This window comes from Manis javanica, chromosome 7, assembly GCF_040802235.1.
Source record: "Manis javanica isolate MJ-LG chromosome 7, MJ_LKY, whole genome shotgun sequence".
Classification (NCBI taxonomy): domain Eukaryota; kingdom Metazoa; phylum Chordata; class Mammalia; order Pholidota; family Manidae; genus Manis; species Manis javanica.
Genome location: NC_133162.1, coordinates 15,311,500 through 15,336,175, shown reverse-complemented (window position 1 = coordinate 15,336,175; position 24,676 = coordinate 15,311,500). Strand labels below are relative to the sequence as shown.

General features: G+C 46.8%; 1 protein-coding gene across 4 annotated transcripts in view; it reads right to left on the bottom strand.

The window, feature by feature from the left end:
* Window positions 1–24,676, bottom strand: part of AFAP1L2 (actin filament associated protein 1 like 2) — a 92,840-nt gene that overhangs the window by 63,531 nt on the left and 4,633 nt on the right. For 2 of the 4 annotated variants that reach the window (XM_037011389.2, XM_037011390.2), the window contains one exon: window positions 23,775–23,828. The exons of 1 other annotated variant lie outside the window; for it this stretch is intronic. In XM_037011389.2, coding sequence (XP_036867284.2) covers window positions 23,775–23,828 — 54 coding nt within the window. The remainder of the gene's footprint in view (window positions 1–23,774; window positions 23,829–24,676) is intronic. One more of the 4 variants, XM_037011392.2, reaches the window with a different exon arrangement.

Here is a 24,676-nt window from a genome sequence, read left to right as displayed (position 1 = left end):
TTAATTTTTTTTTTAATAGCACAAGAGCATAGGGAAGATTAGTTTTTTTATGGGGGGTGGGGGAAGGCCCTTTTATGGCTCATAAACATAGTGAATTAAACAGGATTTCAGTGTGTGGGTAATATTGGTGAGTCCTACTGTATTTTATCAGAGAATAAAAAAAGATAAAATGGAATATCTGTCCCCACGAGAACTACATTAACTTCTCCCCTGCAAGTCACATCCTGTAGAGGCACAGCAACAACGCAGGTTTCGTTCCCTTAACTTGGATGAAACAGCAAAATTCTTGACTAATTTGTTCCAAATTGAAGTTTTCCTTGGGCCTGAAGAGTGAGGCTGTAGTTGTTTTGTGGGGAATCTCAGGACGGCTGGTGGGTTTAACCCCCAGAATGACCGCTGGTCTTGTCCCTTGCTCCCTGGACAGTCACCCGGGCAGGCACCGGGGCTGCCTGTGGGAGCGCGTGCTCCTAGCCCAGAGGCCTTGGGCACTGCTCTTCATTCCAGTGGGTTCCCAGATTTTCCCTCTGTAAACACTAAGCCCAGGCCTGGACTGACTTGCCATTGTTTTGTCCCAGAATTTATGGCTCAGATAAGGGAAGCTGCACAGAGCTGGGTGGGGTGGGAGGAGCAGGGGTTGCCACTTATGAACTAACCTGGTATTTACTTTTGCTTTAATTCTCCGTATCTCAATGTCCAGAACAGGCCGAGGGTGACCAGCTCCGGAAGTCTCATGATGCCAAATACCTTCTCAATGACTTCTTTTGTGTATTTTCTTCTATTTTTATTAATTTAAACTTTTAGTGGAAAACTGGAATGTATGCACATGGTAAAATGTGTGTGTGTGTGTGTGTGTGTGTGTGTGTGTGTGTGTGTGTGTGTGTGTGTGTGTGTCAATCAAACAGCAGTACAACACAGACAATGAAAAGTTTTCCTCCCATCTCAGAACTTCAGATATTGGTTCTCTCCCTGGCAACGACTGTAAATGGACTGTGCACCCTTCCAAGAATTTCCTCTACATAACATTCTGTGTGAAAATATATAAATGGAAAACTACAGATAAAGCTCTTTCATACAAGTAAGCTCAAACTACATATAGCATCTGAATCTTGTTATTTTCACTTGCCATATGGTCCCTTGGAGATCCACTTTGGGTAAACATTGATGTTTAGATTATGAAACCTTTAAAAAAATCTATTAAGAAACCTTTGTTATTGCTGTGTCTTAGAGGATGTGACTTGCAGGGGAGAAGTTAATCTTTTCCATCCATAATCCTTTTAACAGCTACATGGTATTCTACTGAATGGATGCAATATAAGTTTAATAATATATCTGATGTTTAGAAAACAATGAAAGCTGTTATTTTGCAAAACTGCATTACAGGAAATGCATAGGAATGAGGAAAATCTCATTAACCCTCCCTCTTCCTCTTTAACTTTCAGTCCAAGCACTTCAATTCAAAGTACCCCTGGGTTACCCCAAAATGATGGCACTGGGACATTCATTGGTGAACAGCAGTGAGAGCAGGGCAGGAGGATAAAAGCCAGGCCCCCAGAGCTCTGGCTCCTCTCTCCGGCCTCCCCCTGGAAGGGTCCCAGCCTTTGTCACCAGGTTACCTGTCAGTGTGCACCCCTCAAACCCCAAGAACAAGTAACAAGATAATCTGTCCCTTCTCTGCAGGCAAAATCAGCAAACAGACAGAGACGGACCAGGACCCCAAGCCCACATCTGCCTAGCATTTGTACAAGATACAAAACGTAGGAGCCCCCCAGTTTACCTGTCATGTCAAAGAACAACACAGCACAGCCCCATCGATTGAAACCATCTCACGCAAATACACGCCCAGTCCACGCTCACTCCTGTTGCTTCAGCATTCCAGGCTTGCAAGGACATTTTGTTGGTTACTTCATAGCCCTTAACAAGCCCACCCCTTAAATCTCCCAGGCAACCTGACCCTAAACATCCCAACTGAAGTTACAGATTTGAAATGCCTGCACATTATCATTGGATTTTTCTGAAACTTGGTCATTTAAGCAGAAAGAGAAAACGTGTTTCTGGAGACTCTCTGCATGAGACAAAGAGCACAGCTGGTTAAGGCTCTGGCTCGGAACCACAACGCCGGGAGCGACAGGCCCAACAATCAGGACCACGGTCTCATTCTGGGGGCTGCAGATGCGTCTTCTTCCCTGGAGGGTCTTCACAGATACCCAGCTGAGCGAGACAGACTTCTAGTGGGCCTCAAAATAAAGGCAGACGCCGCGAGCCCTGGCTTTTGTGAGGCCGTTCTCACTGGTTTGGGAGCAGCAGGGTTTGCTCCAGATTTATTCCCAGATTTCTCTAGCTGCTAGCATTTACACAGGAGCTGCCAGAGTCCTGAACTCACCCCCTCGCTGGATGATTCTAGAAGAAAAAAAGAAGTCCTGCAGCTGTTTCAGCTTTTCTATCCTTGGAAAGGCCTTCCAACTAGGAGCTGGAAGGGGCCCAGAGCTGACGCTGCATCCTGAAGAAACTCTTTCCTAGACAGATTTTAGAGAACTGTGTCTGTGGGCAGAGGAGTGAGGGGATGAGCAGGGAGTGAAGCCAGGCGGGGAGGGTCCGGGTGGGTTGGAATCCCTCAGAAACAAGCAGTGGCACGTGGGGACAGGGGTATGCCTCATGGCTGTGGTGAAGGGAGTTTGTCGTGTGTGTCTAAGCATTATTTCAGGTTCACTAGGATCTCTGTGCTCGCTGAACCATCAGCCATTACTGGGGGCTACTGTCTCATCCTCTAGAACAGGGGTCAGCAAGCTATGGCCCACTGGTCATACTGAGATGACCACTCTTTCTGTGCTGCTCTGTACTAAGAATGGCTCTTACATTTTTAAATGGTTGCAAGAAAATTCTAAGAAGAATAACTTATCATAATACACGAAAATTACATGAAATTCAGATTTCACTGTCCATAACGTCTTATTGGAATATAGTCAGGCCCATTTATTTACATATCATCTATGCCTATTTACATACTACAGTGGCAAAGTTGAGTCACTGCCACACAGACCATATGGCTGCCACAAGTCCTAAAATATTTACTATTCACCCTTTACACAAAAGTTTTCTGGCCAACAGGCAAAACTGAGGATATCATATAGGTACTACCATAAAAAGAGAAAACACCCATGTCCACAAAGAAAGCTTCCATTCATTTTTATTCAATTAATTAATTATTCAAGATAGTGATAAGAATAGAGTACAATGTTTTAAAATAAAATATACTAATGAGAATGAAAATCTTTGTTTTAGAGGGGTATAACATTTTGCTTAATTGGGGTTCAAAGGTAATGCTCTGACCAAATTCATGGCAAAAATTCATCTATCAAAACCATTCTTAGCTTGAAAGCCATTGGCCTGTGCAAAAAGGAAGGCAACTTCAATTTCTGATTTCCTATTTCAATTCCATAAAAATCTAATGGGGAAAAAATACACACAAATTTTAGATTAGATTTGGGACAACAAAGTATCACGTGGCCAATTGTATTGTTCCTTCTACCCCCTAAAAATGTTCCCTCCTTAAAGGAGCCACACATGCTAAACCGTTAGAGAGATTGTGAGATCTTCCAGAGGAAGGACATGTGTATTCACTGCTACACCCGTGCTCTAACTTGTGAAATAAACCAACATATTTGGAGCATCAGCTACGAACCAGGCCTTGTGCTCGGATCTGGTGGAAGTAAGGCAGGGGTGGGGAATGAAATACAAAGAGGTGCGAAATATTACTTACATGTAAGGATTTTCAACTTAGAGAAGGAATAATACCAGTTAAATAATAGAACTAAACTCTGATGCCAATCAATGCTGATTCTACAGTAGCTTCTGACCAGCATATATATAAGCCATCTTCACTGGAGTCTACAGATAGATTTCTCTTCACTCAGAACTGAAGAATCTCTAGAGTCATTGCTCCTCATGGAAGAGGGTTACAGCAATTATCTAACTCAAAAACCACAAGGAAGAGCATTTTGAAACAATCTCATGGGCTGAAACAACACTGTAAAGTTAGACCCCTGATAATGCAGTTGAACTTATTATATCCAGAACTGTCGGCACTCAATTAAAAACACACACAACTTCAACACCATCCAAGGGATAGGAATACTGAAGACCTAAGAATAGAGAAACATGCAAAGAATAAGAGACCACCCAGGCAGAATCAGCCAGAGACAGAATCGATTGGAGCTTTTGGGCCTCCCTAGAAGTCACCACCCACAGAGCCCCGAGCCAGGGGGATGGGAAGGAAATGGTGGAGACACCCCAGAGGACTGGGCTTGGCACATCCTTCACCTGCTTTCCTAATACAGGGAAGGTGAAGGGCACTTAACTTGGTGTTTTTAAATATCACTAGGTGGCATAGTTAGTTAAGGTCATAATCCACATAAAAAACATCTCCTCTGGCTCAATTTACTAATTCACACTCACCACGCTCCCCCCCACCTCCTACCCCCAGACTTCCCAAATCAAAGAACACCTTTCTCACGTGAACTCTGTCTTAACTAACACATGAAGAGTTATCACACAAGTTTTACAGATGGAATATTTTACTGGGTTATCTGAGAAGCCTGGCAGAGGTATTTCTTTTCTAAGACTCTTCAGAGGGGCCAGTCTGAAGGCAAGGATCAAATGTGGCACAGTTTGTAAAACTGGATTACTCTGGGTAAAATCCAGCCAAGGACAATGACATGCTTCTTGGAAAGAAGCCACCTCTGTGTCCGTCAAGGTGCGATGGCCGGGAAAGACACAATCTGTCGGCCACTCCCTATGTCAGGCACAGTACCGTAAGCCCTGTGCATTTAATCAAAGGTTCAGTGGTCGATGCTGTCTACAGAACCAGGGTGTTGGGCAAACAGCAGTTAATGAATAGAATGGCTACTGGTTTCCCCAGTATGATGGTAGAATTGTTCCTTAATTATTTGAGTTCTCATACTCGTTTAGATACAAAAGTGAGTAGGATACATTTCTGCCCTCGAATGCCTTAATTTCAATTCAGCAAGACAGTGATGAAGTAAGGTCTGGGGAACACAGAGAAAGGAGCACCCATTGGCTGGAGAGGCTTCAGGAGATGGCATCACCACAGGTGGCTCCATCGCAAAGGGACGCTGAGAGCCCTCCCCAGGACTGAGGGTGTCTGTAAGAGGGCTCAATTGTGTTTTCTGCTATATTTTCTGACAGATACTTGCTTCCCCAAAAAACTGAATCATGGTTTGTCTGGGTCTTTGCTGGTGCCACACCTCCAATGCACTGTGCCCCTCTCTGCCAGGAAGCCTCTCGAACAAGGAGGGCTGTCACAGCACAGACTCCAAGTCAAGGGAAAGGGCCTTCAGAACTAAGGGTGTGCAGCACCAGCGCTCCAGCACCTGCAAAGGGAGAGCTCTGTTGGCCAAGAACATGGAGATGCGTTCTTCTCTACATTGCCATGGAATTCACAGGACAGCTGCTTACAGTTCCTCTTGTTTCAGTGCTAAACATATTTTTTTAAAAAAGCATTAGCCTTGTACTGACACGGGAAATTGACTGGAATTTTCAGTCAACTAGGCGCAAAACTCTCTCATACTACTGAAGCTTATACCGCTTACTTTATTAATCCTCACCAATCGATACTCATGTAGACACCTGGATGGAATACATGAGAGACTGGAACACATTCTAAAATCAGAGCCCTTTCCAGAACAAGCGAAGAAGCTTTCTATGAACAAATATTAAAAGTGCCATCACTGTCTTCATTATATCCCCAGAGGCCAGGAGACTTGGGATGTAAATGAATACCTTCTAATCTGATGGATGACAATTTCTTCATGAGAAACAGTCTTTTTTCCATAAAGCAATGTTCTCTTGCTTTTCCTGCAAATGTACCATCTGCTACATTCAAAGACCTCTGCTTCTAAGATGATGCCTGAAGTGTAATTAGCCCCCAAAGACCAAAAATTAATGGCTTTGAGAAGTAATGACCCCATCATCTTCCACCTTCCCAAGGCCCTACAGTCCTGGAAGTCCCCAAAGAGGACCTATGGAGGAAATCAAGCTTGGCCTGCGGGGTACACCATGTACACCAACACATTGCTGGTCATCAGTAAGAGGATCAGGGCTAGAGAGCCCCAGGCCCACCAACGATGAAGAGGTACCTGGCTCTTCCATGTCTTAGGACAAGACACTTACCAGATGAAGCAGGGACTATACAACGACACCAACTATGTGCTTCTAACCTATACCAGCTCTCTTAAAACAGTGATGTCTGAGACAAAGTCAGCAAAACCAGAACCTTCAAAACCAGGTCAGACTGACCTAGCCTAAATATCCTATTTTCCCACAATAAAAAACAAGGAACAATCACCTACCATCCAGTGGAACAGTTAAAATCTTGGGAAAATTCTCCCATAAGACAAACCTTTGTGGGGTAACAAGGAGGTGGAGGAAGAGACAGACACTTTCTCCTTTAATGGATGTTCTGAAATATCAAGGCAACTTGGGTTGCATTTTTATTGCCATTTCTAGGCAAAATCCTTGAGATTTCTTGTTCCACATGGATTTACCCCACATTCCTATAAGCAAACTCTTCCAGGGCAGTCACATGATGCTCTCTTAATCCCATAACCTCCAAACCCCAAGTGTTTGATGAATTCTGAGGAAGTGAAAGTTAAGTAGGTCTCTTCCTTGAGTAAATCAGTTCCCCTGCCTTACAACTCCCCAGAGGGTGGAAAACAGCCAAGGTCAGCAGTGTGAGTCTGCTTGGGAAGAGATGATTTCATTGGTGGAGACTTTATGGGGCTTTGTGTTTTATGTGGCAAATACTTTTGCTATCCTTTTGCAACGGAGGAAAAAACAAAACAAAACAAAACTCCATCCCTGGCAGCGATTGAGTCACACAATCTGTGAGGAGAGTGTAGCCCAAGTTCAACTTCACTTCCCCAAGTCTGGGTTCTCAATGGAACTTAGTGCTGGGGGATGACTAAATTTATGCTCAAGAGGCTTCCAATCCAAGATGTGGGGCTCTCCTCCAAAGGCCCACTTACATCAGTCATTCCACTACGAGGGAGCAGACAATGGCTCCAGAGACGACTCTAAGTAGAATTTCCTACCACACTGCCCTGGACAGTCTCTCTCCATTGACAAGGCACCCAAAAGCACCTGATTCCAAACTATTTGAAAGACCAGCCCCCTGTCTTCTGTCTCCAGGTGGTCTGTCTTGAACCCTTGGTTTCCTCATGTCTACAATGGGAATGAAAAACTCTACTTACCTTCATAGAATTTTAAGGTTAAATAAGATAATTCACATAATGTGCTTCTTTAGAGGGTATGGCAATATGAGATAACTTATTTATTACAAGCTTCCAGATGGCAGGAACAATGTTGGATTTGATTTGCACAATCTCTGACAGAGATAAGGGTTTACAACATGCTTGTGATGAGTGGGTTTTTTAAAAATTAAGAGGGAAAGAACATGTCACAGAACTATAAAAATTAAAGCAGGGTGGCAATGGCATATGAGTATACAAACAGATCAGGAAAAGACTAGATTGTATAGAATAGCCCCTAATACATATGGTGATTTCTAATAAAGACACTGAGAAAGAGAGATAGATTATTGAAAAACAATGCCTATACAACAGGGTAGCCATCTGGGAAAATACACATTTAGACCCCTATGTCATATTTTATGAAGAAATTCAGTGTTCAAAACTTAAAATATGGAAAATAAGGTCACAGAAGTACTAGAAGAAAACACAGCTGGTGGGATTGTAAAATGGTGCACTTTGGAAAACAGTCTGGCAGTTACTCAAATAATTAAACATAGAGTTACCACACGACCTAGAAATTCTACTTCTAGTTATATACCCAAGAGAAACAGAAACATATGTCTATATAAAAACATGTATACAAATGCTTATAAAAAAATGCTTATAGCAGCATTATTCATAATAGCCAAAAAGTAAAGACATCACCACATCAGTGGATGAATGGATAAAAAAAGGTGTGTTTTATCTACACATATACATATCATGGAATATTATTTAGCCATGAAAAACATGCTACAATTGTAGTACTCATAACATGCTACAATTTAGACTGACCCTCGAGTCAGTTAAAGAAGCCAATCATAAAAGTCTACATATTATATGATTCTATTTATATGAAAGTGCATTAGAGGGAAATCTGTACAGATAGAAAGTAAATCAGTGGTTCTTTAGGGATAGTAGAAGAGAGAGAATGGAGGATAATGGGGTGATAAGGACCAGGGATTTCTTTCTGAAGTGATGAAAACGTTCTAAAATTGACTTTGGTAATGATTGCACATATGTGAATATACTAAAAACCACTGAATTGTACACTTTAAATGGTATATTGTATGGTATGTGAATGATATCTTGATAAAGCTGTTTTTCAAAAAAGGAAAAAGATTTTTTAAGGTATAATTTCAGGGAAATACTTTCTAAGTATAAATGAAATCTAGAGCCATAAAAGGAGATAAATTTGGCCACACATACAAAAATCATACTTCAGAAAAGTAAACGTACAAGTGAAAAGACAAGAAACAGGGGTGGGGTTGGATCTCCAACTTATATCCAAAGGGTTAATTTCCTTAACATATAAAAAGTACATACAAAATTAATTTTAAAAGGCCCAACCCAATAAAAAAATGGGTAATGCATATGAACAGAGCTTACACACACAAATGGCTTTTACATATAAGATTTCAATTTACAATAAAAGATACCATAAAGAGATACCTTTGCCCATTCCAGATGGGCGAAGATGAAAGGTATAATAATGCATCATGTTGATGAGGGTGTAGAGACTGCTGATGAGAGTGAAGAGAACACAGCTTTCCAAGAGGGCACTTGGGCAATATCTCATCAAATTGTAAATGCACATACCCTTTGACCCAGCAATGCTACTTCTGAGATTTTGTTACAGATATCCTTCATGTGTCTCAAATGACATACATGCAAGGACATTCCCGGTGATGCTTGTTATAGCAAGGAACTGGGAAACTCTTAAATGCTCAATGATTACATAAACTATGCCATCTACTCATAAAGGAAATACTGAGCAGCCTTACAAAGAATGCAGCAGATGTATCAGGAATCAGAAGGTCACCAGTGAGTATGCTTCATTTGGGAAAAGGGGCACAGTTATGCATACATGGCTGCTTATATATGGGCTGGTCTTTTGAAGGCTACACAATAAACTGGGGTAGTACTTGCTTCCAGCAAGGGAAAGTGAGTGAGTGCACTCTGAGGGTCTTACTCTTTAGTGTACCCTTTTGCTTTTTAACACTTTATAACTTGGGGTTGGAAAGGAGGAGAGGGAAAGGGACACAGACATGAGGGGACAGGCGGAGAAACAAAGAAGGGAAGAAAAGGAAGAAGGAACAGAAAGAAGGAAGAGGGCAGGAAGAAGGGAGGGAAAGAGGGAAAAGCGAGACAGGGACCATGAGGGTCACTGCAGAGTGGAGGAAAACTATTTGGACAAATACATCCTCGATAGATATTATCCAAGGTAAAATTCTAGGGGTTTTCACATTCCATGTCATAAATTTCTGCCATATATGCATACTTCATAATAAGCATGTATGATTCTTGCCATGAAAAAAAGAAGCAAAATTACCGCATTGAACTGTCAGAGTAAAATAGCAATTTGAAATGTGTGGCTGTTGATTACACTATTCTCAATTATTTAAAAGTAACTCTATTGGAAAAAGTGAAAATAACAAAAAGGAGAAAGAAAAACTGGGTTAGCCTGGTTGGGCCCTACCAACTTGGAAATCTGACCTTTTATCTTTGCCCTACAAAGTCAATGGAGAGACAACCCAAGAGGGCGGATGGAAGCACAGCTTGGGGAAGGGGGTTTGCAGACACCCTGCCTGAGGCTGCCAGCACTGAGACCCCTGCTCCCAGCTGCAGCCCAGCTCTGAGGCCAGCAGTCTTCACCAGTTCTACCTAACTCCCAGCTCAGCTTCGTTTCTTCTCCATCATCCCCTCCCACACGGCTGCAGGAATGAAGCAGACAGACGCAGCTGGGAGCCAGGGATCAGGTCCTGGCTGTAGCCCTTTACCTCTCCCAGTACCAGTACCCTCATCCACTCAACAACAGTGGATGTAGCAACATGCTCTGCCCTGGAAGGACTAGGCTCCCCAAAACCCAAGAGCCTAGATGCAGAGGGTTTTACAAATAGGTCAATAGGAAGGGTCATCATTCCCTAAGCTAACTGCTAGAAGACAGTACGTGGTGCATAAGAGGAGGAAACATTCTCTCTGATTATTTGGGGCTTTCCCTGCAGCCATAAATCCCATCCTTTTCTTGGCTTCTTGCTGCCTTCAGCCTATCTCCACGGCTGTTGGGGGCCTTCCTCGCTGAATCAATGGCATCTTGTTTGTGGTCGTGACCCAGCTCCAAGCGATGAACCAACTTCTTTGGGAGCGTCTGCTGAGAGCTTGCTGAGAAGGGCCATTGTTCCCCACACACTTGTCCGAAGCCTCCATTTAGGGCCGGCTGCGAGTGCTGAGGGAGGATGGTCAGCACCGGGGACATTTGCCAACAAAAGAGAGACAGCTGGTGGGGCTTGAATGGCGTGTGCCTGCATGTTGCCTGAGGTGAGATTTATTTTCTAAGTGAGAACACCCTCATTTTGTTATTTGTTAAGAAATGGGGAACATGCTCACCTTCCCTCACCCTGTAAGAGACCATGACCATCGCATGGCCACAGAGCTCAGAGTGTCACGGGGGCAGCAGCCCAGGCTGCCTGCACACCGGCTAACCACCTGCCTCTGGGCCCACAGAGAAGTGCCCAGGTCACATAGGCTATATCCATGTGGCCGGGCACCATGCCTGACCCCCGCTGACCCTCCACACACCTACAGAAATGCTAGACCCGTACACTCAACAGGGACCTCCAAAGGCTCGAGGCCTGGTTGAAAGAGGCAGATGGGAAACTAGACAGAAACTCCCGGGAATTACCAGAAACAAAGTGAATGCCCACCTGTGCGCCAAACACTCTAGTGTGTATTTTAAGGGCTATAAATCTAGTCGTAGGGATAATGCAGGGATATGAGGAACAGAGAGCCATATCCACCAGCACAGAGACGTGCCAACTGGGTCCCGTTCGGAACAGGAGCGGCTGGGGCCAGACGTGATCAGTGAAAGCTGGCTGCCTGAAGGAAGAGGGGCTCTGGGTGAAGGCCGGTGCGTTTGGGAAGAGTAGAGGGATGAGAGCATACGCTCCCTATCGTAGAGAGCAGCACGAACAAAGGCCTGGCTGGGACACGGCAGAGAGACACGACACCTGGAACCCCGGCTCAAAGAGAAGCCCCTTTTCGGACTGGCTGTTTCATCAGGCCCGGGCTCTCCTCAGGCAGGCAAGCGCCTTCAGCGAGCAGCGCTGGGGAGCCCTCCTCCCATCCCACAGGGATACACGAGGTGGCTGGACTGTAGCTAGTGGACTCAACACCCCCTTGTACACCAGAATCCAACATGGCTGTAGGTCCACTCTGAAACAACGTGTGGATGGAGATCAGGTCAAGCTCCGTCAGGCTAGACGAGGCAGCAGAATGTGCTCTAGGGTCTGATGGAGCTGGCTTGGGGTCCTGCCAGTCTGGCTGTGAGCTTTTGCTTGAACTGCCTCTGGCCTCAACTTGCTCCATCCCCAGAGGAAGGACAGTATTTACTGCTGGATTCCTGCCTCCCTGCCCCCACGCCCAGTCCTGATTCTGCAGGCCTGGAAGAAGATGAAAGTGTCTGATGGGAAAGCTTCGGGAAGCCTTTTATTAACATTCTTAGCTCGGCCCAGCTCAGGGGAACAAGTCCCTGCATTCCAGGGACCTTCTCCCCGAGCAAAGCAATGCCAAGAATGTCAGTGCCAGAGTCTAAGGTGCTTTTCCTATCAGCACCCTCCCAGCGTTTAGCTACTGCAGGGAGGCCACAGGGACCAGGTGGAGGGTGGGAGCCGGCACTTCATGTTCTGACCACCACCTCTCCTGGGGTCTCTAGGGATTAAATGAGATGATGGGAATAAAATGCCCAGGGGAGGGTACTGCATAGGAACCTGTGACACGGTCACTGTCAGATGTGGGCAGCAAGGCTGATGCTCAGTGAGAGTGAAAATCCACCTTCTGAGAGAAACAGAATCCTGCTCACCAGCTTTGTGACAGCTGAGTTTAAGGCTCAGGTCCTCGGTTACCCCATGGAGACAATGGCCATCACAGGACTTCTGACATCTCACTGGGGTATTGGTGAAAGCAAAAAATGGAACATATATTGAAATATAAAAAGTAAAAGGCACTGGTATTCACTTTTATTTTTAATAATCACTCTTGATTCTTGATACTCCACTTGATGTCAAGGTGGCACCAGCTGCGGAGCAGGGAAGATGAAGGCAGGGCTGACAGATGGGGGGCTCTCCCCCAAAAGGTAGTGCTGGAAGTCAGGAGAGGCAAGACGAGTGTGTCCCCAGTGCCCAGCCCTACCCAGGTAATAGCTGCCAGGAGGCCAGTGGGACCCCACTGCCAGGCCAAGGAGTACCAGCCTGGGATGAGTGAGCAAAATACACCCAGCAGCAACGTGTCCCCAAGATAGATGCTCTTGTGGGGTTGCAAATGGTATCCAGGCCAGGTGGGCACTGGTCCTATGAAGCTTGTTATCCTCTGTATCTCGTAGCTGGGCACCCTGGCACAGAAGGGTGCACTGCCTACAGGACTCAAATGAGTGTCACCAGCCTGACCCAATCTCTTACGGAGACTTCACTCGACTGTGATACTGTATCTAATTGCTCATCTCACCAGGCCATCTCAAACACGATTTTACCCAACCCTGAGTTCCCATGACCAAGAGAGCCAGCCTTCTGGCCGAAAGTGCCTCAGGGAATTAGGAACAAATTAGCAATGACCAAGAGGGCACTGTGGACTTCTCTCTGCCTGCTATGCGGTCCCCAATCCAACACTGAAATAATCACCTTTCATCCACAGCAAGTGCTTTTCAGGTTTCAAGACACTACTATGGGTAGCTTTTCACTAATACGCCCAACAAGCCTGGATGTGAGTAGAACAGTGATTATGAGAATGGGGAAAACCGGGCTGGGTTGACAGAGGGCTAATGAGGCATCTGTTCTCACACTAATGGGTTCAGAAACAGGAAACAGCTCTTCATGACTCAGCCTTCCCCTCCCCATGCACAGCCTTATGGCAGCATTAGTAAAAGCAAAGGTTTTAGGCTTCATAAAAAAAAACATGGCAGATGCACAGCAAATTCAGCCCAACCAACCTACCACACCTACCACAGTAACTAGCATTTGGGGCTCTGACCATGTGCTGAACCTACTGAGCAGCATTAGATTCCACCCAGTCCTTACAAACCTCCAAGGAAAGGGTAATCACTCCCTTTCAGAAGAAGAAAAGTGAGCTTAGAAAGGGCAAGTAATGGCCCAAGGTCACAGGTATCCAAGCTGGATGCGAACAAGGTCTGCAACTTGTGACCATTATTATATTCCCTACAGTCTGAACAGTGGGGGGAATAGAGCATTTGGTGTCTCTTCAAGTGAGAGGTAATTCCGAGATGGAAGGTGGCTCCAAGGTCAAATAGCAGGTCTCTTTCCCTGGCTTTGCCTGGTGGGAGGGACGCGGGACCATCGTTCAGAAATCTCAGGCAACTGTCCCACACCAATAAGCTGCGTGCCTAAGGGCTTGCTCCATGCCCACCCACCCAGAATGACCTTCAGAAAAGTGTGGAAAACTGTAAGAGGTCTCTGTTGCCTCAACCTCTTCAGGCAAGTATGAAGTCTATTCTTTTAGGATGTGCTTGCATTTTTCCTGTGGACAAGACTTTCTGGAATCCAAGGTGGTGTATCTGGTGGCAACCTACCCATTTGTAAGAGGAAGCGGCCACATGACTGGGTGGCTGGGGAGCTCAGGACTGCTTGTTAAGTGCCCCCAGAATAAGACCCAAGCTCCCTGGCATGGCCCAGCTCTCCTCCCTCATTTCTCTCCACCCTCCCTGTGGCTAAGCTCTGCCCCAGCCCCCACCCCTACACCACTCTAGCTCATGCTGGCCTCAGAACCTTTGCACTTGCTGTTCCCTCTGCCTGGAACCCTCGAGCCTGATTCTCCAGACGCAGTCTCCTCCTCTTCATTCAGGTCTCAATTCAAATGTCACCTCCTCAGAGAGACTCTCCACAACCACCTTGGCTTTTGTGGGACCATTCCCCTAACTCAATCACTCTCACCATACCCTGTTTTTGTTTTTCATGCTACTTACTACTATCTGGAAATTTTTTAGAACTCTGCGTGGCCACGGTCTGCTGTCCACCTCTAGCATGTAAGGTCCACTAGGGCAGATGCCTCATTCGTGTTGTGCCCAGCTTTACCCCAACATCTAGATGATACCTAGCACACAGTGAAGCTCAAAAAAATGCCTACCATGTGAATACTTAGAAATTCTCCCATGCAAAGGGACCATTTAAGGACATCAGTAAGTTCATTAACAAAATTGCAAATCCTCTGAACTGGAAAGGACCTTGGGCTGACACTTGAGTATAAGAAAACAGAAATGAAGATTTTGATGATTCTGTCACTGAGGTATCAGCATTCCAGTGGAGTCAGGAATTGGGAATGCAGGCCCGGAGATGTGGGGCAGTTTTTGGACACTGTCAGTAAACAGACAGGTCAGACAAAGGACAACTAGAAGATGAGATGTCAAGAAATGGCTTTCACGCATGAGAAAAAACAATGGAAGAGTCAAACCAACAGATCCAACCTCAGGGTTTTTTCCATTTTCTGAAAACCTTAAGCCTTAGTTCTTGGCTTTACACGCCTTTGGATTTGCTGCCCACCCACGGAGCCACACCCCAAAGAGTTCCCTGCGGCCCATGCTCACAAGACCTGGGGCAGCTCCAGGTCCCACCTCCTGGGCCCCGGTGGCCCCGCAGATTTACCACTGCTCAGAGCAAAAGTGGTCCAAATGGCTCTTTCCAACCCACACCTCTGAGTCATGAGAAGCCTTTTTTTAAAAAAATGACAAAGGAAAATGACTACTATTTCAAGAGATGGAACAAATGTTTGGGGCCAACTCCATGCAGATCAAACAGTCCCAGGGTGGGAGAGGTGGGAGAGGCAGTTTATCTTGTTTGGACGTGCCGATTTTGAGTGAATAATCCCACCTCCCATGTGGAGAGCAGCAAAAATGAACTGCTGCTCAGAGTCTAGCAACTTTGCATCCAATCCATCAGGTACCAGAAAAATCCAAGTCCAGTGCATTTTTACTACACCTGGTAAACCTTTGCCCATCAGCTCCTGGCCAGGACCCACACTATCACTGTGGACCCAAAGATGACTCCAGGCGCTCAGAGTGAGCAGCTGGAGGTGAATGGGAAACACACAAATATTAGAAGCAAGCTCTGTCTTCCCAGGCTTATCCCGGGGTGGGTATGCCCACTGCCCTCCCCTCGGGATGACGGCGCACTGCTCATCAGCACCACAGCTCCGGCAAAACAGCAGCTCTGAAGTCAAATGTAAGGGTGGTCGGTTATTAGCACCTGATGGGCAAAGGGTCTGAGACAGTCCAGCAGTTGGTAAGAAGGAAAGTGGCCCCCCCATGGAGGGTACAGGGTGAGGAGTTCCCGCCCCATCTTTCCGCAGCACCACTGCCCGCGCTTCTGGGGTCACCCTTGCTATGCCAAATTCTGCTTCAAGTCCGATTTGTCGACCTCTGATATCAACAGTAGACTACTATCAGCAAACTCCCACAGATCCCCTTTCACCCCCATATGCCATTCCCCACCCCAGCAGAGATGACCTTTCCAATAGGTACCTTTTTGTTCGTGTGTGTACAGCTTTATGAATTTTTAGTGGCTGTAAATGCTTTCATCAAATGTCTTATTCTGCTTCTTTCCTTTCAGTCAGCACTATGTCTTAAAGATCCATCTGTGTTGCTGGATCCACTGCTTCTACAGCTGCAGAATTCTCCAGGATGTGCACCTGCCATCAGAGCGCACCTGTTCACTCTCCCAGGTGACCCCGAGCCTGCTTTCCGCTCTCGGCCACCACAAATAATGCTGCAGAGATCCTCCTCGCCTGCCCCATGTGGACCCACCATGCAAAAACGTCTGCATGTTCCAAGAACACAAGGCCTCCTGAAGCTTCTCATTCCTGTCAGCCTAGGGTGATCGTTTTGGTCGATTTGTCTCTGACGACTAAAGGAGCCCAAGTGTTTCTTTAGAGGCTTGTTAGCTTTCTGGAGCCTCCTTCACCTGTACCCTTGATTCATCCTTTCTACTGAGATTTCTGCCTTTTTCTGGTTGACTTGCAGAGTCAACTCTGTATATCCTGAGATGTTAATCCTGCAAAGGTTTAGACATTGTAAATCATTTTTTCCAGCTGCTACTAACTTTGCCCAGGATTTCCACTTGAGAACAGAAGCCCTTAACTTTGATGTAATTAAACTCTGCTATTACTTGAGAACAGCAACCATTTCTCAATCATACAATTCCAGTTTCCTGAGCACTCACAATATACCACCCATGAGGTTAGGTGCTGTGGACACCAAGAAAAAGGATGGCTTTTGACCCTCGAGGAGCTTACAGGCTCCTAGGAATACAGACTTCCCATCACCTGTAACATGGACACAATGACTGTGGCTGTGGAGGGCTATACATGGTGCAGTGAGGAGTTAAAGGCTGCAGGGTATCAAGGTCAAGGTGTGAAGGCTGAGTGAGCCTTGACAAATAAGCCTGGCAGAGAGCCTGAGGGGAGGACATCCCAGGCCAATGCAAAAGCCCATCCCAGCATATGCAAAAGCCCAACTTGGAGATCCACAGGGAATCCAGCATGGCTGCGGCACAGAGCAGAGTGAGGAACAGCCCCAGAGGCTGACAAACAGGAGGGGCTGCACAGAAGGAGCTCAGATTTTCTCCAGTGCATTACAAGGGGACGGCACATTCCCGTGCTCTCCCCACAGGCACTGGCAGGTTGCCTGAGACACTGCCTGCACTCAAGGAAGAGGGCCTGGTTCAGGGGCCTTAAGAGATCTGGGCTCATCTTAGCTACAGCAGTAATGTATGTACTTTAGTCTCAGAGAAATCCATAGACAGAATACTCTAGAAAGGACGGGCTTGTGAGCATCCACATTCAACCACCAAGGGGATAGAGACACCCACTGGACAGGTCCGGACTGTCCTGAATGACACTAAGACTCCCCTTCCTGGTCTCCGCTGGAAGCTGCTCTGCTGCTGCTCTTGCATGATGGATGTTCTCAGCCAAAAACTCCCTACTGCCCAGTGTGCTTTTGCCGGAAATGTGCCAAATCAAGTCGTTAGTGACAGGCAGAATCATACCCAAGACCCCACCAGGATCTCTGCCAGCCAGCTGTTTCCTCCTGATTTTCACACTCAGTAATGGTAATTTTTAAGGAAAAAATAAAGGCACTGGTAGAGAATATTTTACTCCAAATGATGTGACTGCCCTTATTTTTTCCAACTAAGAATTAATCTGCTTGCACAAACACATGGCAGCCAAGTATGAAGGCATCGAGGTGGGCAGCACAGTGAGGCGCTCAAGGCTTCAGGGGCTGTACACCCATGTTCATAGCAGCATTATTCACAATAGCCAAAAAGTGGAAACAATCCAAATGTTCATCAACAGCTGAATGGATAAACATAAGTGGTATTTTTTTAAAAAGGCTCTCAGGGGTTCAAAGTCAAGGTGTCAAGGCTGAATGAGCCTTGGCAGATAAGCTTGGAAGCTGGAAGTCACTCCACCCCAACAGAACAGCTCTCTGCACTCTCACTTTCTCTCTCCGGGCTGCCTCAGCCTCCCCACCACAAAAGAGAAATCTTGTTACAGGGCAGCAATCCCTTCCTTTGAGGCTTATATAGCCTTTGAGAGTAAATAGCCTTAGGGTATTTCAAGAAAGTGGGGCTGTCACCTGATACCTTTACACACACACACACATGCAGTGTCCCAAACAATGCACTCACTAGCTCCTCTCCCTCCCACGGTAGCCCAACCAGCTAGGATTTAGGGCTGCAAAGATGTAGAAGATTGGCAGCCACTCCCCTCTACGCCCCCACCCTGCCCTCCAACCTACCAAAGGCATTTTCCAGCACAATCCCTGCAACCACTCTTGCTGAGGTGACCCCCAACTCTATGGCTAGAGGAGGGGAGCAATTCAGGGCAAAAACACTTCACACTGGAGAGGCCTGCTTAGCTCAGAGGCTCCTGCCTGCCAGCTGCCATGCCCTCCTTGGGAGTCCAGATGTACTTGAGAATAGAGGCTGAAACTGACCTGCGCCCACTCTCTTGCTCTGATCGTGGGCCCCATGTTCTCACACAAACAATGTGGGCTGCTGGTTTGTTCTGACGTCAACATTTCAGTGCCTTCCTGCATCCTCGAGAGCACTGGGGCTCTTACCTCAGGGTCTGAGATGCAAAACACCACACATTAAGGGATTCACTAACAAATCAGAGTCCCCAAAGTCTCCTTCGGTCAACAAATCAGAGTCCCCAAAGTCTCCTTCGGTCATGAGCGGAGACCTGGGGGTGGGTGGGGACATGGGAGGGAGACATGCTTCAGAAGGATTTGATCTCAAAAGCAACAGACTAAATGCTCCCTCTGAGAGCAAAACAGCCTTTCCCACTCTCAAGGGAAGCGGTGCGTGGCGAGCCGGGAGCGACACCTGGATCCCATAACTCTTGGCGATTTGCTCCCAGCCTGAACTGTTTACAGTGACACACACCAAACCAACATCAGATGGGCAGGAGCTGGACGCTCGCCCACTGAGAAGCCAGGAGGTCAATGGGAAAAAATGATTTTCGTCCATGTTGAGCCTTCATGTTTGGAACTTTTATCCAAACTGTGGCAGTGTTCTCATGCTCCCCCGGTGCAGATGCCAGGCCTCCCTTGATCCAGGGAGCTTGGATGGCAGTGGGAGGAGCCCCACACAGGGCTGACACTGTTTCTCCCACCCCTTGGAGGTTAGCAGGCCACAGGGCTATTTTAGGATCCACAGAGGATAAGAACCCTCTTTCTTGGGAATCCTAGTGACCATGACACTAACTGCACTAGGCCAGGTGGGATGGCTGGCAAGGTCCCGGGGTTAGCAAATGGCTTAGACCATGAGGGTTAAGGAAGATGGCCTTCTTTGCAACAGGCCATGCAGAGCAACACTTACTAGGGCCTGATGAAGCACCAGGGGCCATGCCAAACAGATGTTCACCAAGCCTCCTTCTCCTCCAGGAGGGAATGAGATGCTCCTTGCCTGGCCCAGAGCAAGCCCCACTTCCCCACCCTGACTCTGAGATCATCAGCTTCTCCTGGGAAAGCCTAGGATTCTAGACATGGCTACTAGAAATTGAGGCTGGCACTAACAGAGAACTGGGGTCAAAGGAAGGTGCTCTCTTTCTGGGTCTGTCTGGCTTCAGGTTCTCAGGAAGAATCCCTTTTCCAGACTCAAGACCCAGGAGATCTGAATGGAATTGGCATAAAAGAAAAAAAGAGAGTGAGAAAGTGGGAGAAAACCAAGAAGGAAGAGTAAGGGCATGAAAGGAGAGAGTGGAAGGGAGGGGAAAAGAGAAACAGAGAGTGAAACAGCTGCATGTGCAGGAGCAGGTGTGAGACTGCATGCACTCAGAATGGTCCTGGGGTGCCGAACAAACACTCACACTTGCTTGTCATGGTTTTGCATTAATCTGACAGGCTTTGCCACACGTAACTTTCAGGGTTTCTGGGATGTTGACTTACTTGGAAAAAAGGCAGGCTTCGACTGTCTGCAGCGAGACACAAGCCTCCCCCAGCTCAAGTACCTGCAGAGACTCCCTCAAGAGAGCCCCCAGGGTGCAGACACCTGGAGCTGTCGCAGTGCAACCCTGGTAACACTCTAGACAACTGCACTAGACCATCCTACACACCACGATCCTCAGCCACAATTCTAGCAGATCAGCCGCAGGGACCTCATCTCTAAAACATGCTAAAAGACATGTAACCCAACTCTGCCATGCCTGTCACGGGCCAGCGGCCCTGCCCTAGGCATTCGAGCAGCAAACATGAGGCTATTTAATCCTTGTTACTTCTACCCAAGATCTACTACGTCCCTATCTTTCCTTCCACTCATGTAGGGATCTGCCAAAAAGCCACAGGGGCCCTCTGTTAACTGTAGTACCTAATGGTGGTGTCCATCTTTATTTCTTCAAAGAATGTTCTAGAAGGAGATTCCACAAAAGGCCTGACAATGTAAAGGGCAGTTAGGGTGGCAACCATTTCAAGCTAATACAGAGCCCAGGATTTTGAACAAGAATACTCGCTTCCAAGGAGAACCAAGATGGTAAGATAAAGATGTGCCCCAACCACAACCACCCAATAGGTCCCAGCCCCAATATCAGGGATACCAGGCACCTCAGCAGAGTTCCTTCCAAAAAAGGACCACATTTGAATTTTAGTAAATCAGCTCAATATGTTCTAGGACTGTAGGCCTTAAATAAAAGAAGTCAGTGAAATCTCTGAACAATAAGCTCATTCAACACGATCCTTTTTTCTCCCCCCATCTGCGAACTTGAATAAAGTTAACATGAATAAATCCTGTTGTGTAAAAACAGGGGGTGGGGGGGAAATAAACGGGGGTGGAGGATAGAAGGAAATGGCAGGATTCCCACTTGTTGGTCTATAAGGAAGGCTAAGACAGTCCCCAGAACCCAAAAGGATGCCAGCATGCCGGGGCAGCCCTGGAAAGATGGTGGCAACAGTCTGCAGGCCAGGTAAGAAAGTACATGGAATTTCCCCCCACCCATGCACCGCATCACCCCCGCTGCAGCCCTCCCATACTTGTACTCAAACCAGAAATGGACCATTAGGCTGCCCCAAATCTGGCCCTTCCCAGGCGGAGCAGCCACAAGCCAGACCCGACCCTGCATCAGGGACGTTTCACTTCAAATATGCACAGAAAATATTTCCGGCCTCTTCCCCTATCTCCACTGTCCTTCAACACAGCCAACACAATTAGAACTAAGGACCACACCAGCTATTATTCAGTTCTTCCTGAATACTCCAACAGGTGGAACAGACTTGCCTTTGTGAGCTACTAGTGACTTGGGCATATTTGTAAGAAGAGTTGCACATGTGAAATGCTCCTTTGTAATTTATGGCTGAAAGTGACCTGGGCTCGTGTGGTCCTCGCGGATGGAAGTCCTACGGCCTTCCAACACACCATCCAGCAGCCCGGGTCAGAGCCAGACAAGCCAATTCGACATTGGTTTTACTTTTTTAATGAAAACCACCAAGACCTTCAGGTTCCATTAGGACCACCACCGTGACACTTCTTCATTCTCATGGGATGCCATATCCCATCTCCTAGACTGGTGCAGTAAGCCCTCTGGCTTACGAGGTTTCTCTGCCTGGAAACAAGAGGACTGACCCCTTATATCACATGGGACCAAGGGCATTATTTTGTCAAATCATGGGCTTCCCCCACCCTGCCTTCAAAATCAATCCTAGCTAGCACAGACAAGCAGGACTGCCAAGACCAAAAAGTCAGCCAGGAAATACTTACGGTGCAGACTTGGGTACTCAATTCCAATTCAATAACTTTATTGGTTAAAAAAAAACAAAAAACTACCTCAGAAGGCTGCCAAAGTCAATACATTAGCGCCATGCGTATGTAGCAGCAGAATTCTCAGGGTGAGAACGGGGACCTAATGCTTGGATATTCCATGACCCTCCTGGGCTCATCTGCTGCCTCGGTTTTAGGACAACTGTTTTTCCTTTTCTCTAAAGAGAGGGAGAGCTTCCACCATCACACTGTTTGTGCCTAACAGAAATCTCTCTCGCATTTAGGATATCTTCAAGCAGTCGGTCTTTTTGTTTTGTACCAAAAACCTTCACTCTCTTCTGCTACACCTCCAGATTGCTGCAGACATGTGACACCCAGACCTCAGATTCTATTTACGACCTGTGATGGTCTTAATCTAACCACACACTTGATGGATTCTTCATCTCAGACTACAGTCTCACAAGCCACCAGGGTTTGTTTTAACGTCAGCTTTTTGGACGTATCATTTACACACATACATTGCCCCACTCTGAGTTTTCAGAAACACATAGAGCTACCACTACCACTATAAAGATTCAAAAAAACAAAGATTTCTATCATTCTAAGAATTTCTCTCCTGCCTCCTTTTTGTCAACCCGTTCCTCCAGCCCCAGTAACCACTGACCTGCTTTCCTTCTCCATAGCTGTGTCTTTTCCAGAAAGTCGGATAAATGGAACCCTAAAGTGGCTAGGGTTTTTGAGGCTGGCTTCTTTCACTCTGCATATGAGTGTATTTCACTCATGGTTAGTTAAGACTGCTAGTTTTTAAGCTTTGGACTTTTACTTTCTGGTCAAAAGAGACAGAATCATTGGCTCTAGTTCATCTTTGCTATGGAAAAAACAAATTCCTGATTTGGGGTCTTTTAATAAAGCTGAATCCTGGGAACATGGTGACCCACCATCTCCAGGTGCCCAGGACTAAGGTTTCCTGGGACTTGGGACTTTTCAGTGGGAAAACCAGGAAGGTCCCAGGCAAACCAAGACAGCTGGTCACCCTCCTTGGGGAAGCTACCTCCGACGGCGGGGCTGCACATTCGCCAATGGGATTCCTTCCGCTGAGCAGCAGGCTGCTCTCTCTGACCTAGCAGCTGACTATCCTTTCTGGGTTTAATCGTGAGCAGAAGGCCAATCTGCTGGGGCTGAGCCCCCTTACACAGAGCTCACCACACTCCCCAGGCCTGCAGGTGCCCTGAAGTCCCTGGGAGGGGCTCTAGGAAGTGAGATGAGAACCCAGTAGTCTGTTCAGAAAATAGCAAGCAGGGCTGGTGGTGGGCTCAGCGCCCCTCCACACACCTCTCTGATATTTAACACCTACAGAGCTGCGACGGGAAGGTTCTCCGGCTCACTCTGGTTTTGCCCCAGATCAGTACAAGGTGCCCAGGGTCAGGCCGGCTCCTACATGGTCTTCCTACACCTTGCTCAGTGGGGTTTGTGGTTAGTTTGTTTCGAGACTAGGGAGAAGGTGAGAGCCAAGTGATAGAAAATCAGTAAAAGAGCTGGAGGTTCTTGTTGGTAGGTAAGGGTCTCTCCTATACAAACTCGAGTGACATCAGAAAAGTCAGGCAGGCCCAGGATGTGGCCCCACACACAAGGCTTCAGAAGGAATGATTCCTTGCCCATCTCCTTCCCAGCTGACTGAAGGGGAATACACAGATGCTCTGGCAGGCTACATTGCCTGGGAACAGGCTGAGCAGCCCCAACTCTAACTTCCCAATAGCTTTGAAAAGCAAGTGATGGGCAGAGCTGGTATCCAAATTAACAGCGGGGACCCCCCACCCCAAGAGGGCAGGAATTGATGGGGTTAGAACCATGTCATAGAAGTTTTGGGGTATTTGCTCCCCTGAATTAGTTTAACATTGCCCCTTCTCAAACTATTTACCAGTAGCTCTTACAAGTTATTCCAACAGGCAGCCTGTGAGGCAGGTTAGTAATCATTATCCTCACTTGTACAGATGAGGAAACAAAGCCCAGAGAGATTAAGTGACTTGCCCAAGGTCGCACAGCAAGTTAGTGGCAAAGGCCAGATTAGAACTCCCGAGCCTTGGAGTGCCCAGGCCGGCGCCCAGCTCTGTGAGATCCCTCAGCCATGGGTCCAGAGCATGGGCAGAGCCAGGTCTGTGCCCTCGGGAGTGCTGGAGGCCAGGTGAGCTGCTGCAAACGGCACAGGCAGGCTCATACTCACAAGCAGAAACCTGCAGGATCCTTCTCTGTACCACCAGACAGCAACACCCCTGTGCTGGAACAGACAGAAATAAGGCTCACGTTGGAAAAGCCTTGCATCTCCACTTTTGGAATTTGGCTCTGAGATTTTGCTTCATTTCCCTCGGTGAAGCATGTCTGCTCCTGAGGGCCAGGGTATGGGAGGATATGCACTCCTGTTGCCTGGAATGTATTCATTCAGTCATTCCCCAATCATGTCACACCTACTGTGTGGCTGGCAGTGCACCAGTGACCGAGGACAGGGGCACTTGAAGGAGAAAGACAAGATCCCTGTCTTAGGAAACAGACATAGACTCATAAGACAATGTGACATCAATTCAACTAATATTTGTTGAGTACCCTATGATGTGCCATGCATTGATGAGGCTACACTTCAAGTAGGGAGGGAACACAGAGGCAATCAGGGGAGGCTTCATGGGAGGGGAGGCATGTGGGCTAGGTCCTGAAGATTAAGGAGAATTTCACTGAGCAGCTAGTCCCTTCTGGCTAAAGGGACACTGATAAGGAATGAGTGTGAAATTGCTTTGAGTAGCTCTTTCTAAATAAACCCTTGCTGTTATTAGAACAGGAATTCAACCCTTCAGAAATTCAATCTTAGGGATATTTTGTTCTATTTCTGACTTTCAAGTTGTTAGGCCTCAACTGACCCATCTCTCAAATGGGAACAAATAATCCTTGTTTCAGAGGGTGGTTCTGGACTTCGCTAACAGCTCTGGAGACACCCTTACACAGAAGTCCTTGAGAAGCAAATTCCTAACATGGTCGATGGCATGCTCTTTCCCACTAAATCTGCTGCTCTCTGCTTGCAACAGGAAGTTGGTTTTATTTATAAGAATCACAGTCCTAAACTGACCTTTGTTGGAC